Genomic DNA, 19,101 nt, shown 5'->3' with positions numbered 1-19,101 from the left:
ACTTGTTCCTCATATCCTTCCTCATTCCTCTACTTCAAAGACATCTCTAATATTCTTCCTCCATAGCACAGAATCTATACTTTCTTTCAATCAATTAGCACTTTCTAGATTGCTTTATACATACTAATTTACAAACCTAATTTCCCCTAGTAAAGTACATCCCCAAGGGGGAAAAGCATCTCTATCATATTAGGTTTCTGGTTTGAATAACTGGGTGCCTAAGAGAGTCGTTTACTGAGAAAAGGAAGGACAGACAGTCAAGACTCAATTTGTTTGCTCTCAACTCTGAAGGTATCTGGAAGAAAACTAGGCTGAAACAAAAAAATATAATTTTTAATAAAACTTCATAAAACTGGTACACTTAAAATACATATTGTATGTCACTTATGTTTTAATGAAAGTTGATGTTTAAGAGTAATGGTTTTCAATATTTCAATATTGAGTTTATTTACTATTATATCACATATTCATTGCATATTTTCTCATGTTGTGGTTAGCAAAAATACACAAATCACTCTCTCTGACAACCTATCTCTACCCATAATTGAAGTCTCCCCAAAATATCATTTTATATTATAACCTTTAAGAGTTAAAAGCACAGTAAATTAAACAAGGGAAAAATCAAATAAGGGCTTCTTTTAATGCATTTAATTTTATCTTTAATTTCATTCTGAAATAATTTCAGACTTACAAAAAAGGGTGAAAATATAGAACAAAGAATTTCCACATACCCTTCACCCAGGTTCTTCAAATGCTAACATTTACCAAATTCACAGTATACAGTACAAATCTAGAAAATTAATATTAATGTGATACAATTAACTAATCTAAAGACCCACTTAACATTTTGTCAATTGTCCCACTAATATCCTTTATTTGGTCCATGATCCAATCTATGCCATTCGGTTGCCATATCTTTAGTCTTCCTGAATCTGGGACAGTTCCTCAGTTTTTCTTTCATGACCCGGAGAGTTTTGAAGATTACTGGTCAGTTAGTTTGTAGAATGCCCCTCAATTTGAGTTATTCTGATGGCTCCTCATGATTAAATTCTGTTATGAGCTATAATAGCACAGAAGTGATATTGTGCCCTCTAGAGCACAGGATGTTAATGTGACTCATTAGGGGTAAGATTAAATTTCACCCTGTGGTTAAGATGCTGTCTGCCAGGTTTCACAAATGTAAAGTTACTCATTTTCCCTTTGTGATTAATAAGTCCTTTGTGAGGAGATACTTTGAGACTATGTATATATCTGATTTCTCATTATATTTTCGTCCACTAATTCTGTCATTCGTTGATGGTACTTCTCTGCAAAAATTATTACTGTAGTGTTTGGCAATTAGCAATTTTTAAAATTTCTATCATTTCTGCTACATTTATTAGCTGGAGTTCTACTATAGGGAAGAAATGTCCCCCATTTACTTAGTCAATTATTATATTAGGCAATAATTTACATAGTCATTTACTTGCATCAGTATTAACTCACAACAATTTCTTGTGTGTATATGCCCAGCAGTGGGACTGCTGGGTCACATGGTAGTTCTATTTTTAGTTTTTTAAGGAACCTCCATACTGTTCTCCATAGTGGCTGTACCAATTTACATTCCCACCAGCAGTGCAAGAGGGTTCCCTTTTCTCCACACCCTCTCCAGCATTTACTGTTTGCAGATTTTGTGATGATGGCCATTCTGACTGGTGTTAAGATGATACCTCATTGTAGTTTTGATTTTCATTTCTCTAATAATGAGTGATGTTGAGCATTTTTTCTTGTGTCTGTTGGCCATCTGTATGTCTTCTTTGGAGAAATGTCTATTTAGGGCTTCTGCCCATTTTTGGATTGGGTTGTTTGTTTTTTTTGATATTGAGCTACATGAGCTGTTTGTATATTTTGGAGATAAATCCTTTGTCCATTGCTTCATTTGCAAATATTTTCTCCCATTCTGAGGGTTGTCTTTTCGTCTTGTTTATGGTTTCCTTTGTTGTGCAAAAGCTTTTAAGTTTCATTAGGTCCCATTTGTTTATTTTTGTTTTTATTCTCATTACTCTAGGAGGTGTGTCAAAAAAGATCTTGCTAGGCTTCCTTGGTGGCGCAGTGGTTGAGTGTCCGCCTGCCGATGCAGGGGACATGGGTTCGTGCCCCGGTCTGGGAGGATCCCACATGCCGCGGAGCGGCTGGGCCTGTGAGCCATGGCCACTGAGCCTGAGCGTCCGGAGCCTGTGCTCCGCAACGGGAGAGGCCACAGCAGTGAGAGGCCCTCGTACCGCAAAAAAAAAAAAAAAAAAAGATCTTGCTGTGATTTATGTCAAAGAGTGTTCTGCCTATGTTTTCCTCTAAGAATTTTATAGTGTCTGGCCTTACATTTAGAGAAAACCATAATTCAAAAAGACACATGCACCCCAATGTTCATTTTAGCACTGTTTACAATAGCCATGACATGAAAACAACCTAAATGTCCATCAACAGAGGAATAGATAAAAGAAGATGTGGCACATACATACAATGGAATATTACTCAGCCATAAAAAGTAACGAAATTGGGTCATTTGTAGAGACGTGGATGGACCTAGAGTCTGTCATACAGAGTGAAGTAAGTCAGAAAGAGAAAAAGAAATATTGTATATTAATGCATATATGTGGAATCTGAAAAAATTGGTATAGACGATCTTATTTACAAAGCAGAAATAGAGACATGGACATAGAGAACAAATGTATGGCTACCAAGGGGGGAAGGGGTGGTGGTGGGATGAATTGGGAGATTGGGATTGACATATATACACTATTGATACTATGTATAAAATAGATAATGAGAACCTACTGTATAGCACAGGGAATTCTACTCAATGCTCTGTGGTGACCTAAATGGGAAAGAAATCCAAAAAAGAGGGGATATATGTATACATACAGCTGATTCACTTTGCTGTACAATAGAAACTAATGCAACCTTGTAAAGTAACTATACTCCAATAAAAGTTTAAAATACAGAGACTTTCTTTTGTTGTATGTATTATAATTCATTATTATCTTTTTTTTTTTTTTGCTCATATTATCTCAGATTTGGCAATTGGGAGCTACTTTAATTTGGGTCTACAACAGGGTTCTTAACCTAGATGAGTTTCAAGTGGGCTTTGTTTTTCTTAAATGGTAAGTGTTATTTTCCCCTTAAGTACAATTTTCATGGTTTGCCTCAAATTCATAAATAAATCCAAGACTCTGAAAAAATTCAAAACCATTGTTCTTATCTACTAATACATACATTATGACTGCTGTATTATTTTGATTAGTTGGAGTTTTGAGGTTTGAGGTGATGATTATGGACCAGGCCATAAAATTAAGAAAAGAGTAAAAGTCAGCAGTATTTTCTTCACTCCTGCAAGTCACTATGATGTTACACAGTAGTTAACATTATAGCCTACTTTTTTGAGTGGCCCATCCGAAGCATTAATGAGTACATATGTTCTTCAACTCTCATCACAAAGTGTCCTTCAAATATATTTTTGAAAACTATGTACTAATGACTATTAACATAAATGTTGAACTGACGTGGAATTAAAATGGGAGCCAGAGACAAAACCAGTCTGGCCCTGCAACTAGGTACTTGACACTAGGTAAGTAACCTAACAATTATCCTCAATCTCCATAATCTTCAAAAAGGAAATGTTAGAGAGGATCACCTCTATTGTTTCCTCCTGAGTTCTAAAGTGTGATTCTATGCTAGGACATATCAATGGTAACTTTTACCTAAAGGACCTCTGGCAGAGAGAACAAATGGCTGAAAAGACAAACACATTAGAAAAGAGACTTCTATTATAGTAAATCACACTAAACTGATTTCGTATAAGGAGCTTCATGAATCTTGCTTGAGTTATAGGACATTAGACTTCAGCGATGAAAAATTTATATGATAGAATTAGTCTTTGAAATTCTACTTTCTTTTGTACTTGATCATTAAATAGCCTTCCACCTCGCCTTTTATGATGGTAAGTCAAGACCATTTAAAAAAGTTTTAGGGCATTTCCTCCTTCTACCTTCAGAATATTGCCAGGAACCATTCTTTTCCATCATATATTAAGAAAGAAGACCTGGTACCTATTCCTTTCATTTCACTGGTTTTCCTCTCAGCAAGGTTTATGTTTTCCCCTGCAGCAGTTAAAACATATGTCATAAAAAAGAAATAGTATAAGGGCATAAAGCTCTTGAGTTAGTAATTAACAAGTCAAAAGACTTTAAAAAGAAAACTATATTCAGCTCAAGAAAAAGTTCTTACCAGCCTAGAATACTCAGAGTTCAGTAAGCTGAGCTTCACGGTAGCTCAGATAACAAATTTCTGCCAACAGTGTTTGGCTATCAAGATACAAAGAAAAACAAAATTTTGGAGAAATTTCCAGGAGAGTTTAATTACTTACATTTTTCATTCTAAGGAATTTCATTTCTATTTCTTTATTGTCAAAGATTTCCCCCCCCATTCTCTCCTCTCAGTTCTTTTTTTTTTTTTTTTGTGCGGTACGCGGGCCTCTCACTGTTGTGGCCTCTCCCATTGCGGAGCACAGGCTCCGGACGCACAGGCTCAGCGGCCATGGCTCACAGGCCCAGCCGCTCTGCGGCATATTGGATCTTCCCGGACCGGGGCACGAACCCGTGTCCCCTGCATCAGCAGGCTCAACCACTGCGCCACCAGGGAAGCCCTCCTCTCAGTTCTTGTCCTTTATTGTCCTACTGTGATTTTTAACTAGGGGTGTTCATCAAAATTACCCATTACGCTTGAAAAACAATAACTCTTAAGTCTGTATCCCAAACACTCCTGACTTGGTAGCTTTTTCTTGATTCTGCAGCTTTTTTCTTACAGTTCATGATTCATCAGACCAGACCACTCTTTCTTCAGTTTTCTGCCTGGTTCTCTTCCTCACAGAATGCCTGTATCTCTGCCTACATGATACGTCAGAGATGCTTTCCCTAACTTCCTATTCAAAGTAGTCCCTCCTTCTCTCTCCTCAACAATATCCCTTTACTCTTATCTATATTTCTTCTTGGCAGTTATTACTACCAAATATTACACATTTATTTCTTCTTTTGACTATTACTTTTCTCCTAGTCCAAGCACCAAGAGGGCAGAGAATTTCTATTGTATTCATTGGGATATTTATACCCTACGTCTAAGGTAGGCCTTGCCTATAGTAGGCAATGGATCAACATTTGTAGAAGGAGATATGTTCTACAGCTGAGAACCACTTTCCCAGCAAGTCAGCAATGTTACAAAATAGTAAAATGAAAATCTCTCAGTATAACAAGATATGACACGAGATCCTAAAAAAGACAACTATATAGCACATCTTTTATTTGAAATATAAAAAGCTTCTCAATAATCTAAGAATGGGCGTTAGTCATGCTCTTTTAAAATATATTCATATCTGTTAATTTTTTCTTTATAGATGAGTCTGGGAGAAATTTCAAGATCTACAAAAAGGAAGAGTTAAAAATAAAAGGATATAGAAGGCAACGGACAATTCTCGCCTTCACTGATTCTTTCGCAAAGGAGCTGTGGGATGGGTGGAGGGCATCTGTCCCCTCTTAACGAGTCATATCAAAATCATCCGGGGCCTGTTCAGACCTGTTCACTTGACCCTTGAGCCCCCAGAGAAAAGTGCTAATTTAGTGAGCTGTCTTTCCAGTGTTCAAATCCCCAGATTTGCACAACAAATCACCTATGGAACTTTACCACATTCATATGCACAGTCACCCCTATCATTAGGCAATATGACCCTAAAACAAAACATATTTGTGTCAAAGAGGTGGCAACTAGTATGGTTAATCTAAAACAGCAGATAAACCAAAGCTCTTTAACATTGCTCGTAACATGTAATATATTGTGTTTTAAGTGTTCTCCTTGGTTACACTTAAACTATGATTAATCTGAGTTAAAATTAAATATAACGAATTTTCTAAACAAGTTTCACCTCCCAATAACCCTACCTCCTCCTCCTTCTCCCTTGTTAAAGCAGAGGCAATAATTTATTCTCTCACAGTTTCCATGGGTCAGGAATTTGGAAGCAAAACGTGGCTGGGTGATTCTAGCTTGGTTTTTCTCATGAAGTCTAAGTCAGATGTCAGCTGGGGCTGTTCAACTGAAGGCTTGACTGGGGTCAAAAGATATAAGGATTCCACTTTTGTTTTTCATTTTATTATTTTTTAAAGCCACTTTATTGAGGTATGATTGACATGTAAAAAGATGTACATATTTAATGTATATAACTCAATGAGTTTGGGAATAAATACACACCCACGAAACTAACATCACCATCAAGACTATAGACATATCCATCACCTCCCAAAGTTTCCTCCTGCTCCTTTATTATTAATTTTTTTGTGGTAAGAACACCTAACATAGTATCTACCCTCCTAGAAAATTACAAGTATACAATATAGTATTGTAAGCTATAGGCAATATGCTACATAGTAGATCTCCAGAACTTGTTTTGTGTAATTGAAACTTTGTACTCTGTGACCATCTCCTCCTCATTTTCCTACTCCCTCTGCTCCCTGGCAATTATCGTTCTAGTCTCTGCTTCTATAAGTTTGAATATTTTAGATTCCACATATAAGTGAGATTATGCAGTATTTGTCTTTTTGTGTCTGGCTTATTTCATTTAGCATAATGGCCTCCAATTCCATCATGTTGTTGCCAGTAGCAGGATTTTCTTCTCTTTAAGGCGGAATAATATTCCATTTTGTGTATAAACCTCATTTTCTTTATTCACTCATCCATCGCTTGACAATTAGGTTGTTTTCATATCTTGGATTTCACCTTTAAGGTGGCTTACCTGTACAGATGGCAAAGTGATGCTGGCTGTTGGCCAGAGGTATCAGTTATTCTTCACACGAGCCTCTCCACAGAGATGCTTGAGTGTCTTCACAGCATGGCAGCTGCTTTCCCCCAAGACCTGTTTCTGCCCTAAACACTGGGGTAGAGTTTTTTTCTTCTACCCGTCCCCTAGACGCAACAAGTCTTTGTCTATTCCCTGGACACAACAGGCTTTGTTGCACCTCCTCCAGCAGTGTAAGACTCTTACTTTTTGGAAAAAATGGTCCCAGGAAGGGAGCAAGGCTTTGTGCCTGCCCCCCTCTCCAGGTTATTCTTGACAATGAAACCAGCGCAGCGAGGTCTGCATCCCTTTCTCTCCAGATGCTGATCCAGGATCATCAGTGGCAAAAGGGAACAGGGTTCATGAGAATGCGGGCTGAGATGGGGCTCCATCCCAGGCTCGATACATCACCCTGAGAAAATCCCTTGGTGTTTTCTGTCCTGAGAGTCTGGGAAAATCAGGGGCATCAAATGCGGGTGAGAGGCTGTGCTCCTTATTTAGATCTCCCACAACAGTTGAGCAAATATCAATTGGCCATCTGTCAAGCACCTTCTCAGTTCTAGACATGCTATGTTCACACTCTCCTTTCTTCTTTAGAACTCTCCTGTGAGCATAGGACTGCTATCCCCATCGCACTGGTGAGGAAACCGAGGTATTGAGAAGTTGCTACTTGTACCTACAAGGCCTCTCACCTTGGGCAGGCTTAGACCCAAGACTGTCTTGCCTTTCCTCTATAGTCTGCCGCCTTCTACACATTTACATGTGTTTAAAATAAAGGATGCAGCTCAGGAACAGCCAAATGGAAGAGATGCATAAGGCAAGGTCTTGGGGGAGGGGTACAGAGCTTCCATGCTCTTTCCAGGCTTTCACCCTCCCAGCACTGTGATGTGTTCACCAACACAGAAGCTCCACCCTGTCTTCTTTTGATGGTTACCATCACCACATTATCATTATCTGAGACTCTTTTACAACCTTCAAATAATTTTAAAAATTTACCTCAATTTTATTGACATTTTAAAGCCTCTGTTTCCTCTAGAAAAAAAAGGTAATAATAATTCCCATCTTGCAATATACTTAAAAAAAATATAGACACCCAATAAATGCTAATTTACTTCCTAAACACTGCTTTCATAATATTGTTAAGCTGATTAAAGCCTTCATTTGTCATTTATATCCTCTTATTTCAAGTCCAAAGTTTCTGCCTCTCAAGATTGTTCATAATCTACCTCTATGTTCTTTACACTCATTTGTTCATTTATCCATTCTTTCACTAAACATATGTTTAACATTTAATAATTTAAGAACCCTTTTCAAGATAAGAAAGTATGAAGTTCAGTTTAAATTAAAGAGACAACCATGAAGCAAATCACTGGGACCTCAAAGTACTCCCTTGGTTCAGGAACTATGTGGTAAATATCACCTGGGTTTGATATGGAGACTATATTTGACTACCAGGTAAACTAAAAGAAGAGTGTATTTGCTGACTAGTTAACTAAGGTAGAGATACCAAAGGAGACTGACGGAATCTGTGCTTTTCCTCTACCATAGGGACACGTTTCTCCCCATATCAGTGCAAGAAAATACACTTTTTGCTGTCAATTTCTTCTACAGTTTCTGTCTGAACCTATGTGGCATGTAAAGAAAGCCTCTGTGTTTGTGTAGGGCTTGAGTTTGGTGAGCCATGATTTTAGATAACCATAGGAAGTCATAAAATGGCTAGCATAGGAGTTGATAATTATTCCAACATCGTTAGGGAAAAAACCCAATTTTCTTGGCTTCAAATTTCCATGAGGTAGTTTCATTAGAATATCATTATTGGTTTTCTTCATGCCTCCAACTCTGATTTAATTGATAAATTTGAGATAAGGCATGCTCAGCTCAGTGCTGTAGATCTAACAGTCTACAATAGGGCAATGGGGGGGGGGGAGGAAAGAAAGAGATTCAGTCTTCTATCTGTCATGCTTAAAGCTCTCTACCTGTCCTATAAAGGAGACCTGAAATTATCCAGTCAGATAGAGATGGGGGGTTGTGAGTAAGATTGTCTAATTTAGAACAAGGTTTCTAAACCTTAGCACTGTTGACGTTTTAGACTGGATAATTCATATTCCTTTATTGTGTAGGGCTGCCCTTGTGTTGTAGGTGGTTTAGCAGCACCCCTGGCATCTCCTACTAGTGGCAGTAGCATCCCTTCCCAGTTATGACAACCAAAAATGTCTCCAAACATTGCCAAATATCCCTGATGGAAGGGGCTGGGACAAAGTGCTCTCCACTGAGAATCACTGATTTAGAATAAGAAAAATCTTTGTGGCTATAAATTTAAGTCATGTGCAATTCAGCTCTTATAAATAATAAAACTATTTATTCTCCATCTGTCTGTTCACCATATCTTTCAGTTGGCTCTAAACTTGGGAAGGGAAGGGGGGACTGTTATTATTATCTCCTCAAGACCTCTACCTAAATTAATTACTTCAGATGCAATGAACTTATTAAGTTTGAAAAATTATTTTCTCTTTTCCAGTTCCATTCTCTGATGCTCAATTAGCTTTAGAATAATTTCTAGTATTTGAGCCAGAGACTCAGCCTATTACTTAATCTATTTAATGGTATTAAAAACAAAAGTCCTTTTTCGATGGTTATAAAACCAAAACTGCAGCACTTTATTCCTTGACATCTAAGCTTACTGTCTGGTGAATATACTATATTCATTTCTACTTTCTTGTCAGTGGAGTCTACCTAGAAAACCTTTACAATTCCATGTGCCCTTTAAAAAACTAAAGAAAACAAATGAAAAAAAACCCGAAAACAAAGCCCTAAAGACCCAATTTAACCTCCAGCTTCCTGATGAATTAGAGAAATAGTGAGCATCTTGTACAGTCTTTCAATTTTATGAATACAGAAACTAAACCCCAGGAAGGGACATGACTATCTAAGGTCACGAAGTCAACCAGGTACAGAGCTAGAGGTAATGCCTCTGCCTCCTCTAAGTCCCAGTTTAATACTCTCAACACTTCACAACTTGATGACTGTTGCTCCCTCTAAAGTCTTGAAGAATTTATAATGCAGTGCCTCCCGATATATTTTAACAATAGCATGCCTTTTATCGCTCAACCTTTGCATTTTTTTGCATCTTTTTTTATCCTTGACTAAATTATAAGTACTGTGAGGCCAAGGACCGTATTGAGTCTCAGCTGCACTACTCCAAGAGCCTCCTGTAGGTCTGAGCACCCCTTAGGGTCTAGGTCTATCCTGATTGACTGCCTCGCTAGTGGTAGGAGAAAGCAGCCCAGGGGCACAATGCATAATGCAAGTAAAAACAGCATCTCCACAGGAATTTGTTTTCTGCGTGATAATCAGTCTTCATAATGGGAATTAGTGCCAATGAACAAATAAAAATGTGTCTGAGTTTCTATACTCATTTTCCATTTCACAGAGACATGGTATGTGTAGAATTTTATACATTGGCATCTCAATGAACAAAATATATTTTTAATATATTGGCATCAGTATTAGGATGAATAAACTCATGATAAGTAAAACTAATAATTTTTCTTCTCCAGTATAATTGTTGGAAATCTAATTTTAAGCATGGAAAAAAAGAAGGTAAAATACCCAAAGAATTACATTAAAAGTCAAAAAGCTGAAAGAGAGAATAGGCTTGGGTACTAAATTTGCCAGGTCAATACAATATGTATTTTACAAGTCTAGAAAATAAAACATATAAAATAAAGTATACTACAGTCTCAATTATCTTTTAGAAGTAGATGATTTATATATTATTTCTCCTCAACTGCTCTCTGCCAGTTCACAAGGAAAAAAGAACACCAGTTTGAGAATACTGACTAAATTTCTTCTGGACAAGAGTAAGGCTAATAAAGAAGACATAAAGAACAAATTTAAAAAGAGTCCTTTATAACTTCCAGGGCAGCACTTGTGCCAAGAGCTGACTGTGCTTTGTACATATATTACCTTCAATTGTAATGTTGAAAAACATTGCTCTATTCAAAAGCTCTAACAATAAGCATCCACACAGAGTTAGCAGGCCTAAATAATTCCTCATCGTCCTGGGATGCAAAATGATGCTGGAAAGAACTATCTTGTATGTTAAATATGTAGATCAATATTTGAATTGAATGCAGTTATGGACACATTTTGGATGTGGGGCGCAGTCATGGGAGACGTCACAGAGGTTTCCAAAAGGCTCTAGCAAAACAAGGGAAGTGAATTAAAAGATAAAAAAAACCTCAAAAAGGAGTCACTACTCACAATGTTCATCAGGGTGAGGAGGTAGTTTTGGACGTGCTCCTTGCCATGGAAACGGACCACAGAGTCATCCACTCCCAGCAGCACCTCGATGTTGTAATCGTTTTCTCCCGCGTGTCTGCGTCGCCTCATGGCTTCATTCAGCTGCTGGTCAATGTTGCTGTAAACAGTACCTAGATCATCAAGGCCTTCCAGATCCGATTCTATTAAGAAACAAAAGGAACCCAGGCATTTCAGTTTCCCCAATGGGCCTTCTAGTAACTTCTTACAAAAAAAGATCTTCTTGGGGAACTATAATTATCATCCATAGTCACCAAGATGTAGCTTTTCAGTTTATTCCTTAAATAATGTGCAAGTGCATGTGTTCAGATAGACCTCCTATAAATTCAACACAGAACAGCAACACTGAGGGCAAAATAATATTACTGCATAGAAAGCAGTGCCACCAGCCAGACCGACTGTTCCAGGAGGGACAGAGTATTTAGTCTTCCTCCAGCTGTATCCTCAGTGCAGAGCCAAAGGGTGCAGAACATACGTGGGCTAAGTAGCTATTAAATAAATGGAGACTATAAATTTAAAGTTCACAGCTTGATAAGTTTACAGTGGTTAAGTTACTTTAATTATGGAGTGTGGAATTTGTATCACATAAATCTAAACTGCTTCTTTTTCAAGTAGCCTTAACTTAAAAATCAAATTATAGCATGGCAACACAACAAACAGCATTTAGTGGTATGATTATCAGTGACGATATATTACTTTGTTTCTTATGAGTGTGGTTTTACAGTGAATGCTGCTAGGCAGACAATATAGGTCTTCCACATTTGTACTGGCCATCATCTGGATAGCAGGCCATTTCGATAGCTGTATATCTGAATCTGTGAGATACCAAAGTAAAAATTCAGTCAGAAAATTACCTATAACAGAAGAATATAAAAGTATAAACTATTTTATGCTGTGGAAGGAACTTAATTATTTTTACTTTCCAAGCAGATATACATATACATAGATACACAGAGAGAGATATACAGATATACATGTACATATATATCTCTAGATCATCTATGTATCTATCTATGTACCTGCTTGCTATCTATCTATCTATCTACCTGCTATCTATCTATCTATCTATCTATCTAGCTACCTATCTGTCTATCTATCTACCTGGAGAGAAAGAAAGTGAGAGGCATTCTCAGGTTCTAGTTATCTAGATTACCTAATTACCTAGATTCAGATTACCATAGTTTTGGTGAAGAAAATGCTTTGGTGAATTAAAAAATAAAATATGTTATTTGAATACTAAAATAAAAGTTATTAATCAAAACTGCAGGTACAGAACTGAAAGAATACTCATTCCCATTTCAAATATATAAAACCTGGAAAGGATTTTATTTTACATACTGCCTTGATGACTAAAACAATCACATATCTAAAAAGAAGTCTGACAGAACCAATTCTGACTCATGCTTTATATGGAGGCTTATTTAGTGTTGTACTGAGGCCTGTAAGCCATTTGAAGCAATGTCTGACATTAATGAATAGGCATTTCCCTCTCCATCTTTGTGGTGTTAGTAAAGTTGAGGGGGAAAAAGCAGTGTCTCTTGGTCAAGAAGATTGATGACCAAGCCCTAGCCACATGGGACTAGAAAGCAGTAGAAGTAAAGATCTCACTCATACCCTTTCCACTTTTAAAAAATATAGAGAAACACCAGCACCCTCCCCTACAAGTATGGGCACAGCCTCTGAATATGACTACTCAGGTTTGAAAGCTATACTGTAATTTACTTTGACCCAAGCCCAGATGCTAGATCATTAACTGGGATTTTTCTGCTCATCAGGGAATCACATTGGCTCTACAATAAGTAAATAACTCTCACCACCATCCACATCAAACAGAAATCTTTCCTTAAAAGCTGTTTTTAAGAGCTGTAAACCCACACTGAGGGCAAGAGACTACACCTGCAAACAGCTTTACTATTCAACCTCAGTCTCTTCACACACTTGAGAATGTGAAAGGTTGTGATAGCTAGCGTACAAATAGGAAATTCATACATGAGCTCCCAGTTCTAAAAATGGCTCTTTTTGGCAGAACTCTCAGTGGCAGTATCCAGTGGAAATATACTAGCAATGTCATCATGTCATTAAGTCTGATGCATGCATGAAGAAGGCTGAATACTTATTTCAGAAGGACAGTTCATCTTGCTGTAAGATAACTTTGGTTTGGCCTTTGCATCCCTCCTAAAATAGGTGGTTTTTTGGTAAGCGAATCTATTTTTTCATTGCGTGAGGAACCTGAGAAGGAAGAAGGACGTCTTTTTCTTTCAACCATTGCTTTCATTCAATCAAGAATACTTCTTACATTTAGGTCTTTAATCCGTTTTGAGTTTATTTTTGTGTATGGTGTTAGGGAGTGTTCTAATTTCATTCTTTTACATGTAGCTGTCCAGTTTTCCCAGCACCACTTACTGAAGAGGCTGTCTTTTCTCCACTGTATATTCTTGCCTCCTTTATCAAAAATAAGGTAACCATATGTGCATGGGTTTATCTCTGGGCTTTCTATCCTGTTCCATTGATCTATTGTTCTGTTTTTGTGCCAGTGTCATACTGCCTTGATTACTGTAGCTTTGTAGTATAGTCTGATGTCAGGGAGTCTGATTCCTCCAGCTCCGTTTTTCTTTCTCAAGATTGCTTTGGCTGTTCAGGGTCTTTTGTGTTTCCTTACAAATTGTGAAATATATTTGTTCTAGTTCTGTAAAAAATGTCATTGGTAGTTTGATAGAGATTACACTGAAACTGTAGATTTCTTTGGGTAGTATAATCATTTTCACAATGTTGATTCTTCCAATCCAAGAACATGGTATATCTCTCCAAAGAAGATATACAGATTGCCAACAAACACATGAAAAGATGCTCAACATCACTAATCATTAGAGAAATGCAGATCAAAACTACAATGAATTATGACCTCACACCAGTCAGAATGGCCATCATCAAAAAATCTACAAACAATGAATGCTGGAGAGGGTGTGGAGAAAAGGGAACCCTCTTGCACTGTTGGTGGGAATGTAAATTGATACAGCCACTATGGAGAACAGTATGTAGGTTCCTTAAAAAACTAAAAATAGAACTACCATATGACCCAGCAGTCCCACTACTGGGCATATACCCTGAGAAAACCATAATTCAAAAATAGTCATGTACCACAATGCTCATTGCAGCTCTATTTACAATAGCCAGGACATGGAAGCAACCTAAGCATCCATTGACAGATAAATGGATAAAGAAGATGTGGCACATATATACAATGGAATATTACTCAGCCATAAAAAGAAATGAAATTGAGTTAGTTGCTGTGAGGTGGATGGACCTAGAGTCTGTCATACAGAGTAAAGTAAGTCAAAAAAAGAAAAACAAATACCGTGTGCTAACACATATATATGGAATATTTTTTAAAAAATGTTTCTGAAGAACGTAGGGGCAGGACAGGAATAAAGACGCAGATGTAGAGAATGGACTTGAGGACATGGAGAATCGGAAGGGTAAGCTGGGACGAAGGTAGAGAGTGGCATTGACATATATACACTACCAAATGCAAAATAGCTAGCTAGCGGGAAGCAGCTGCATAACACAGGGAGATCAGCTCGGTGCTTTGTGACCACCTAGAGGGGTGGGATAAGAAGGCTGGGAGGGAGACGCAAGAGGGAGGAGATATGGGGATATATGTATATGTATAGCTGATTCACTTTGTTATAAAGCAGAAACTAACACACCATTGTAAAGCAATTATACTCCAATAAAGATGTTAAAAAAAAAGAATACTTCTGTCCCTATTTCCTCCTGTGCCATATAGTATTCTCTTCTGTGATTCCTAAAGTGGGCAATGTCAAACATTTGAAAAAAAGACAGTGGTGGAATAACTTCTGGTACGTTTTATTTATATACGTCCCTATTAATTAACAAATAGGTCTGAGGCTGTGAAATATCTTCATTCATAATGAATTTTTCGCAGTATACATACTTTATGATATAATGTTCACAAGCTTTGTAATCAGATATACCTGGCTTCAAATCCTGGCAGTGTCGCACCCTAGAAGTGTGATTTTACTTAAGATGCCTAACCTCTCTGAGCCTCAGTTTTCTCATCTGTAAAATGGGATAATAATACCTCCTTTGCAGAGTTGTTGTGATTATATAATTAATATTAGTAAAAACACTGTATACTGTGCTTAGATATAAGTGCTCAACAAATTGTACTTACTGCTATTACTACTACTGTGATGATGCTGCTGATTTCCCATTATGATAAGTTTTCTATACCTTTTAAAGCTTCCTACATTTTATTTTATATGTCACATATCAAATGGCTATAGTTCTTTTAAAATAGAGGTGAGAAAAAATCTGGAATTAATAAAGGAAAATCTGAATTGCTGATAATTTTAGAAAGAATGAGGGTAACAATATCTCATGAAGAGCACAAAGTAGATAAAGCAGAGAAGAATCTAGCATGCTTACTTTCAGTTAAAATTAGGATTAAATCCAACGAGACAAACTTGCTTAGTAGATTAAAAATCTAATATCAAACTGGAAAGAGCTTATAGATGGCACTGATCTTCACTCAGTGCATATTTATTGAGCACCCACTCAGTAAATGGTAGATCCTGAGAAGATTAAGAACTCTTTAGTTGTTAACTCTGGGAACCACACGGTTGTACCAGATTTATATTCAGAATGAAGCTGAATTTGTATCATGTAGTCACAAACAATTATATTGGCTTAAATCACTTCCACAAGTTCTACTTTAAACGGATCTAATCAGGGTATTAGAACATGCCTTTTAGTAATAGTTCACACCTTTCCAAAGCTTCAGAGTTTAAAAGCAGGCACACACTTTGACAAAATGTGTGTAATTCTAATTCTGTGTCTACTTCTACCATTCTCTCTGTGCCCCCATAAGTATAGGAATAAGAACACTTAAAGGTGAATATCATGTTAGTCATGTCCAAACACTCCCTATCAGACCTGTTTTCTGCTTTAAGGACTGAAGAATCACAGAGAAGTCAATAGGCAAGTTCAAGAAGTGAAAGCAGAGTGACATTTTGTGTTGGGTGTTGCAAACTATGGATCTCTGTGACACACTGTTGGCATCCTGCTAAGTAAGTGCATTCAAGGTGATTTGAAAGGCTGTGGCTGAGTTGGACAGCAGAGATTGATTGATGTGATAACAGAATTAGCAGGAAAACTGAGCATCTTAAAATATATCAATCAATAAATAAGGCCTTGCAATAAGTATAGTGTGCTACTTATTCCCCATGCTTCACTCCAAAAGACTCATGCTTAGGGTACTTTTCAAGCTTCACAGAAATATCAAAGGCAATCCCCTTAGCACTTAGAGTGAGTTTTCTGTTTTTCAAACTATTTGGGAAATGTATGTTTTTGAAACTTACCTTAGAAGTTACTGATGAGAATTAATTTTTTGGAAACATTTTGATTGCACCCTTTTTTGTACCCCGTAGCTTCCCAATGGCTATAAAGGCACTTTCAGAAAAATAATGATTTTACTATAAAGCCTGTTTTTACAGAAAATATGAAATGTTTGGGGGCAAACAGGTGACCAATCAAGTCACAGTAGATATAGTTATTTTTAGAGTTAAAGATAGGATATAGTGTTAAATCAGAATTTTGAACTTACCAAATAGATAAAGTAGAATATAATTCATTTTGCTAATTTATAACACTTGGGCCTAAGACATTTTCAGGATGGAATATGGCATGTTTACATGCTTAATTACATTTACAAGAAATCTAAGTGTAGATTGGTGAAATCACTTCTCATCCCAGAAAAAGTTCCTATGGTTAAAAAATGACAGGAGACAAACTTAAAATTGGAAAGGTACAAGTTCTGATCAAATTCTGAAACTGATACAGATACATTTGAGGTTGGAATACAATCTTAAGCATACTGTGATAGGGAATGTGACAGAAGCATCTACCCTACATCCATTCTGTTATGCCTAAGGAATAGACTGTCATTCTATGTGAGGTAGAAATAAACCCAGTTAAAAGTCATTCGCAGACTCCCTTGTGACTAAGGACCACACATCTCTAGTCCTTCACTTATTAGTCCTTCCAGCTGCCTGGACCTTGGTCATGATATCGAGAGTTCTTTGAGGTAAGCCTGGATCCAAGGCATGTGCTTAGTTTGGTAGAATAGCTATAAAGAAGGGATCTGACCCCAAGGTGACTATGGAGCTGGCATCCCAGCCCTGGAACCGACTTCGTTACACAAAGTGCTATGGAGGATAGCACTTCCATCCTGTTTAGGCCATGTTTGGGTTTTCTTTTATATGTCACTGAATCTAGTCTTAATAGATATGACATTGACAATATTTAATTTTATTGTGTAGATTCCCCCTGCTCTCCTACTCCCTTTGGGAATGCAAATTAATTTCATGTTAATAAGAGAATAATAAAGTAAGATTCACTTTACCAAAATGTCCCACAGCAGCTTTCTCTGTAGTGCATCTACTTCAGAAAATGAGGGAAAAAATGTTTTGCAGTAACAATAAACACAGAATGAATCTATATGTAGAAATTTGGCATTCTTCATGAACAGACTCCTGCCGTGAAAATGAAGTGACTGGAATGCCAGCTGGATTTTCCAATGGTAGGTGGAGATCCTAAGATCAGAGCTAAAAATAGGCATAAAATCCAACACGTGTCATCTGTTAAGGTCAGAAACAGAGAGGAGTTAACTTAAGTAATTGTTTTGACCTGTTTGTATCATTGGACAGTGATTTTTCCATTGATATAATTTAAATAAATTTATATTGTTGTGATTCCAAAAAGATACAGTAACAGCATCTCCACACATATGGGGGCACCATTATACCAAGATTAATAAAATGTTTTTTTGAAAAGCAGTTGAATCCTTCACGAACTGGGAAATTCCATAGTGATAGTTCAAAGAACTATATTCAGGCCAATTTATGATGCCAATTTTGAAGTTTCATTAAGTAACTGTTGCTCTTCTTAAAAAAAGACATTACCATTAAATGAATATTAGTTTCCGTGATTTCTTTTCCCCAATAGTTCTAATTCTAAAGTACACGTTTGCTTTTGTTTTCACTGACTACTTTAAGGGGTAGCATATGGCATTTTTAAACGGAAAACTTCTTACTTTTTAAGTAAAAAACCCCAATGTTTTCATGCTTTGAGTTTGTGATCATTAGCGAATGAACAAAATAGAAAGGTCACTTCATTGTCCAATATATAGAAAATCCTGACTGTTATAACAATCTCCTATATGTCAGTTAGAACGTTTTTAGCTGCAAATAAAGAAAACTTTATTTAAAGTGTCTTAAACAATCAGGAAATACATTAATTTGCACTACAAGAGGTCCAGAGGTAGGGTGATTCCTGGGCTAATCAGTTCATCAATAGATCAGGTACACACTTCTTTCCATCTTTTCATATCCTGCTTTGTCTTCCAATTCACTTCTTTGATTATTTCAGAATGGCTGCACCAATTCCAGCATCAGAGCCAGGTACCACAAATTGTATCTCTTTTGCATGTCTTTCTTAAAAGTAGGCAAAAATCTTTCCTGGAAGCCCTCTGGTACATTTAACTACGTGTTTCAGTGGCCTGAACTGAATCACAAGGCCATGTAAAAATCATTCAAAGATAACTGAACTCACACATGCCTTATTCCAATCAGAAATCAACTTCTGTAACTGAAGCCAGCCTCCTCTGAAGTACATGTTTAGGAAAAGTGTGGGTTCATGAATAGTACGGAGATCCTATTTAAAAAGATGAAGGGGGAAGGCCTTGAAATAAAAGAGGAGGGGGAAATGGAAACTGCACAGGCAACTCACATTGCTGAATCCTCCTTTTTTTTGGGGGGTGGGTACGCGGGCCCCTCATTGCTGTGGCCTCTCCCGTTGCAGAGCACAGGCTCCGGACGCGCAGGCTCAGCAGCCATGGCTCACGG

General features: G+C 37.2%; 1 protein-coding gene across 1 annotated transcript in view; it reads right to left on the bottom strand.

The window, feature by feature from the left end:
* The window catches only part of ADAMTS3 (ADAM metallopeptidase with thrombospondin type 1 motif 3), a 289,216-nt gene that overhangs the window by 58,011 nt on the left and 212,104 nt on the right, over positions 1-19,101 (bottom strand). Inside the window, exon 5 of the mRNA XM_029235930.1 lies at positions 11,120-11,319. Within this exon, the coding sequence (XP_029091763.1) occupies positions 11,120-11,319 (200 nt within the window). The remainder of the gene's footprint in view (positions 1-11,119; positions 11,320-19,101) is intronic.

Source organism: Monodon monoceros, unplaced genomic scaffold (genome assembly GCF_005190385.1).
Source record: "Monodon monoceros isolate NGI ecotype Baffin Bay Population unplaced genomic scaffold, NGI_Narwhal_1 Super_Scaffold_20, whole genome shotgun sequence".
In the NCBI taxonomy this organism is placed as follows: domain Eukaryota; kingdom Metazoa; phylum Chordata; class Mammalia; order Artiodactyla; family Monodontidae; genus Monodon; species Monodon monoceros.
This window is presented reverse-complemented; position numbering and strand designations above follow the sequence as displayed.